At 60.9% G+C, this 5,746-nt stretch overlaps 1 protein-coding gene across 1 annotated transcript in view; it reads right to left on the reverse strand.

Moving 5' to 3' along the window:
• Positions 1-6: 6 nt before the first annotated feature.
• The window catches only part of LOC103258924 (tyrosine-protein kinase transmembrane receptor ROR2), a gene marked incomplete at its 3' end in the record, with an annotated part of 43,430 nt that continues 37,690 nt past the window's right edge, over positions 7-5,746 (reverse strand). Inside the window, exons 9-11 of the mRNA XM_021711621.1 lie at positions 4,960-5,205; positions 1,960-2,162; positions 7-725 (exon numbers count right to left, since the gene is read on the reverse strand). Of these exons, the coding sequence (XP_021567296.1) occupies positions 7-725; positions 1,960-2,162; positions 4,960-5,205 (1,168 nt within the window). The remainder of the gene's footprint in view (positions 726-1,959; positions 2,163-4,959; positions 5,206-5,746) is intronic.

The raw sequence follows: 5,746 nt of genomic DNA on the forward strand, positions 1-5,746 counted from the left end.
ACCAGCTCCACCACGTCCTGGTTGGAGTAGCCGCAGTAGGGCTGCAGGCCGTAGCTGAAGACCTCCCAGAGCGCCACGCCGAAGGCCCACACGTCCGAGTCCACCGAGAACCGCCCGAACACGAGGGCCTCGGGCGCCATCCAGCGGATGGGCAGCGGCGCCCCGCCCGCCAGCGCGCAGTAGTCGGCGGCGTAGACCTCGCGGAAGAGGCCCAGGTCCGAGACCTTGACGGCCAGCTTGTCGTACACCAGCACGTTGCGCGTGGCCAGGTCCTTGTGCACCACGTGGTGGCTGGCCAGGTACTCCATGCCCGCCGCGATCTGCGCGGCCACGTGCACGAAGTCGGGCGGCTCCAGGGCCGACCGCACCGTGCGGTCGTCGTCGCTGCTGCCCACATCCGAGTGGGGCGAGCGCATGACCAGGAACTCGTGCAGGTCGCCGTGCGGGCAGTAGCCGAAGACCATGCTCAGCGGCTCCTGGGTGGCCACGCCCAGCAGGCACACCAGGTTGGGGTGCTGCAGCCGCGCCCGCAGCAAGGCCTCGTGCCGGAACTCCTCCCGGAGGGGCCCCTCCGCCTTGTCCTTCAGGGTCCTGATGGCCACGGTCTGCGTCGGCTCCCCGGGCGCGGGACCGAACAGGTGGCCCTTGTAGACCTTCCCAAACCGGTCCTCGCCCAGCTCCTCCACGAACCTCACGGCGGACAGGTTGATCTCCTTGAGCTTGGCCTGCCGGGAAGAGCCGTCATGAGACGCCGCGGCCCTGGAGCAGGGCGCCGCAGCCGGGAGGGGCGCAAAGCCCTGGTGCTGCTGTGGGCAGCGCCACAGAAGACCCGCGGGCCCCACCCGCCCTGGCCTGGGCCCGCCCGGCCCACGGCTCTCCGGTTGGTCTTAAACACGGCCCCCACGCCACGGCCACCTTCCCTCGAAACTTCAACGGGCTCCAACCAGCGTGCAAGTCAGGCCCTTCCCAAATCCAGCTGGGCTCCCGCTGTGGACTTGACACACACACACATGCACGAGCGCGCGCGCGCGCGCACACAGCCAAGCTGTCCCGGGCTCAGCCTGAACGTGCCTGGCTGCATTCCCCCCACCTCCCCCGTGTCCTCACATCACTGTGAGGAGCCCTGTCTTTTCCCATGGACCCCGTGGTGCCTTCCCGGGACGCTTCTGTCTGTGCTTTTGCTGTCTTGGCGGCCAGGCCAAGGGTTCTGCAGGCCGTCTCCTGGCTCCCTCTTCACTAGTCTCTGCTCAGCCTGCTTTGGGCAGAAGTGCCCCTCACGACACAGGTCCCCAGGCCCTGGGTCCCCTCCAGCCTCCAGCCTGCCTGCTGCCTCGGGGTGGCCAGTCCATCCTTCCCGGCTGCACCCTGCTTGCTGGCTGGGCCCCACGGCACCCTCCAGGGCCCCACCTGAAGGGCACCCGAGTCCGCCTCCCTTGGCCTCCCTGAAGAGCCTGCGGGAAACTTGTGGAGGCCACGACCCACTTCCTCGCTTCGTGTGTCTCAGGGACGCCCCTCCTAAGGGCGTTCTCAGAGGATGGCTTTTGAGCAATGGCCCATCCCTCCTGCTCCGCCCTGCCAAGGGCTGTGATTCTATCTTTCTCTGAAAAACCACCCAACCCAACCCAGCCAGAAAGCAGTCCTTTAAAAATGCCACATAGGCCTCACACCGTGGGGCACCCCGAGTCCCCTCTTTTGCGTGTATCCTGTGGGCAGAATGAGGGCCCTGGACGATGGGTGCCCATCCGTGTGGTTAGGGGGAGCCCCAGCCTCTGTGTGGCGACCTCCCAACACGCCTGCCATTTGCCTTCTAAAGGCGCGGCGTCCTGACACGGGGTAGAGAGGAATCGGCGGAGCTGAGCACTGCCTGGAAGAACCGTGTGCTGAGCAAACCAAGAAGCCCAGTGTCGGGGAGCAGCCCGAGGATGCCCCAGGGAGCCCTCCAGAACAGACACAGGACACCTGCTTGTGCTGTGCGATCAGGGGCATCTCCATGTCCTGGCTGGGCGAGGCCATCAGCTGCCGCCGCGGCGGTGTAGACACGGACGCCTTCTGCTTGTTCCGGCACATGCAGACCAGGAAGAAGAGGCAGGCGATGACCAGCGGGATGGCAATGCTGGGCACCAGGATGTACAGGAGCCCCATCCGGCTGCCGTCCCGGGGACCTGCGGGCGGCAACGGGCTCACGTGACCTCCAGAAGATGCCCCTTTCGCCTCCGAGCGCCTCCGCCCCTTCCCCGCCCCCGTCCAAATACTGAAATGGATAACTGGGCCCACTGCACCCAGGGCAACAGCGCATGCCACACCTACAAACAGTGCCACACCAACACGTGCCCACCCTGCTGAGGGCTGGTGGGAACAGCCCAAGCCGCCCCCACAGACACACGGCGTGCTGCCGGGTGGCCTCTAAAGGTCTTCAGGGAGCAGCCCCACGCCCGCCTCCCTGCTGACTCTCAGAACAGGCGTCCACCCCACTTCCTGATTCAGGGCTCTGCGGAGACACCCTGGACCCCTTCTCCTCGGTGAATGTGACACACTGTGCCGGGAGGGAACCCTTTTCCTCCCTCCACACGTAGTATTTCCCCCACATTTGTGTCTAATGATAGCATATTATTTTAGGATTACAATTAAAGTGCACTCCATTTAAAGGAGCACCAGCAGCCCGTGCGTTGCCCCGACATGATACACAAAAGGGCACAAGAACTACTGAAAAGCAAGATGCAGCAACAGCCTTGATCTTCCAGCATCCTCTCCTTTTATCCCAAGGAGGAGTGACACTCGCCAGCTGACCCTGACTTTCGATGCCTGCACAGGTGGCCCTGGCGTCCGACCCCTGGGCGGGCGACCCTGGCCTCTGATCACCGGGCAGGTGACCCTGGCGTTCCACCCCTGGACAGGTTCAGGGCTGCTCCTGCTTCCTGTGTACGAGAGGAGGTGCCATACAAGGGGCCCACTGTGTCCCAGGCTGGGGGAGGAGAGTTCCCTGGGGAACCACGAGTTGTTTTCTTTTCAGTACAGAGACCCAGAGGCCCCTGACCAGGCCCACAGCCCCCACCTGGAGGCACACAGTGACGTCTGGGCAGACTGGGCAGTGGGGCGTCAGAAAGCACTCGCTCAGCCCAAAGACGGAACTCTCTACTGCTGTCTCAGGGAGAGCAAACCCAGCCTCATCCCATCCCTGCTCCCAAAATAAGATAAAATCAAAGAAAACCACAAATAACTCTCCTCTGGTCCCACTCGGCATCTTCCCTCCCGACAGGTCCCTGAAGAAAATGTCCCAGAGGCTTCTGGGACACCGTAGACACCAGTTCCTTTTCCGTGACTACGCCCAGGGGTGTGAGCCCTGCCCACACATCTGCACCGTCACCTGTGCCATTTTATTAGCCACAGGACACGTGCCTCTCAGGAGAAAACTGTAGCATTACAGAAACGTGGGCTGAAAAGGTGAATATTCCCGGTAGCTCTTTCACCTAAGGCTGCCACACTGTTAACAAGTGGGTGTTCACCAAACTCTTCATGTGTACTTCAGGTTGAGCCCCATAAGATGACAGATACAGTCGTTCCACGTGGTTTTTTAAAACAGATTTTAAACAGATTTCACCCTGTTTCACCAGGTTTTTTAAAACAGATTTTAAACAGATTTCACCAGAATCACATTGTCCCTTTTGCTCCTGGTCAGCATTTCATGTCAGAAGAGGCCTGGGGATCCACACCGAGTCTGTCCTGTATTTAGCTCCCAAGGGGCATTTACGCACTGTAAGTGCAAATATTTCTGCAGTATAAGACGGCAGGAATTGCCAGGTCCTAAAACATACATATTTATTTCATCCTGTTTTGATTTTTAATTGCAAAAGCAATACCTTCTCATTGTTAAAAAAAAAAAGTCTCATACTTTAACATTTCTGTGGGTCTGGGGAAACCACTGCCAAAGTTTGATGTGCACCCTTTCAGAATTCTGTCTGTGAAACTCGGGTGCTTGTGTGGGCGCTCACATACAAATGTCTGCCACGGCTTTTCTTTTTACCAGAAACACAACAATAAACAAAAAACGGCCCTCCTCCAGCTATGGTCCTGCAACCTGTGTTTGTTCCTCACAGGCATCTGGATGCTTTTCAGGACAGGTTTACACAGTGGAGCACTCCAGCGTGGCACGATTACAACTCAGCAACTAGCACCTGCGGTCTTAAGAGCGCTCATGCCACACTCGCATGCTCTCGAGGTGGGCGTGTGAACTGCCGGGCCCAAAGCAGCGCCGCAGCTGGAGCTCCGAGTCACATTTCTGCAAGGCAGTCCGTCCCGGGGCGGGTGGGGTCCCTCCATGCAGGAGGAGGTCCTACCACTGGTAACCCAGACGTGCTTCCCCAACCGACCTCTCATCGGTGGGTGCAACCGTTCACCCACCACAGCTGCCCATTGCATCTCCCGGGACCTATGACTGAGCTGGCAAAAGGTGTTTCTGGACAGGGACAAAGACAGCTGGAGGTGGTAGCCATCCGTTCCATGCCTATCCCTACTCATGATGTAACAGACACACGGTGAGGAAGGACTCAGCGGAGTGCCATGTTTTCACCTCACACCACCGAGTCTGCGGGTGACAGCTGAGCGGCAGTGGAGAGCGCAAAGCTGGGTGGGAGGGAGGCGTGTCTGCCACATCGGGGACACTGTGGATAACATCAGCAGAGAAGCAAGAGGCCCCAGGACCGTGCACGGGGGGCGCGCCAATGGGATGCCCACATGGCCACCACTGGGGGGTGAGATTGGGGTGCCCGCAAATTATTCTCCAGACTTCCCCACATTTTAAAATGTCCTACAGTGACTGGAGAGGACCTGGGTACCCAGCAACAGCTGTGTGCAACCAGTGGTGGTGAGGACGGCGCGCCGTGGCCCGTCAGGACAGAGGCTCGCACCCCAAGGTTCACTTAACAGTCAACACTTAAAAAAAGAGAGAGAGGGAATACATACTACACGAGGGAACGTCACACAGTTCCATGCGTACGTTTTTATTCTGCGTAAAGCACCAGGGCCCTTCCATCTGGCCCCCTGGGTTCCGGCAGTAGGCGTGGCCCCCGCCCAGCTCGGGGAAGTCTGCACTCGACAGGTGGTGGCTGTGGGGGTGCTGCAGTGCCCAGGGCTGGCACTGGTGCCCCGACCTGGTGGTGCTGGTGGTGCCTCGATAGTCCGCCCCAGAGCCGTTGTAGCACTGATGGTCTGGGGGGGAGAAAGCGTGTTAGGACACGGTGGGCGCAGAGCTCGGCCTCCGGTTGCCTCCGAAAGGCAACGCGGCCCCTTGGCTGCTGTGTGCCCACACTGGAATCCCCAAAGGCCGGGAGAGGCTTCGCGGCCTCAAGGAAAGCCCTGCCCGCCCTGGGGGCCCAGGCCCAGCCGACCCAGGGAAGCAGCCGCCTACTGGTCTCCCTCCGCAGGGGGCAGCCACGCTGACCGAGTGATGAGGGCTAACGGTTTTTCTCAGGGAGACGGCACAACTGGCTTCCCCGCTAACTGGCCGCGGCCACCCCGACGCTCTAGGTGGGGTGTATACACTCCAGAGGGCAGGGCTGCTCTGCCCACAGTGAGGGGCGGCGGGCTGGGGGGCAGGGACCTGAGTCCAGAGACTGGGCACCCTGGGGCGGGCGCCTGGGCTGGGGCTCCACCTCCCTCGGCAGCCTCTGCTGTCCTGGAGTAGGCCTGGGCGGCTCCCTGCATCCTGCTGGGGGGACAGACGGGCTCCTGCTCTCCCGGGCACTTACAG

The sequence above is a fragment of the Carlito syrichta genome, unplaced genomic scaffold (assembly GCF_000164805.1).
Source record: "Carlito syrichta isolate Samal-C Ts95f unplaced genomic scaffold, Tarsius_syrichta-2.0.1 Scaffold302409, whole genome shotgun sequence".
NCBI classification, from domain to species: domain Eukaryota; kingdom Metazoa; phylum Chordata; class Mammalia; order Primates; family Tarsiidae; genus Carlito; species Carlito syrichta.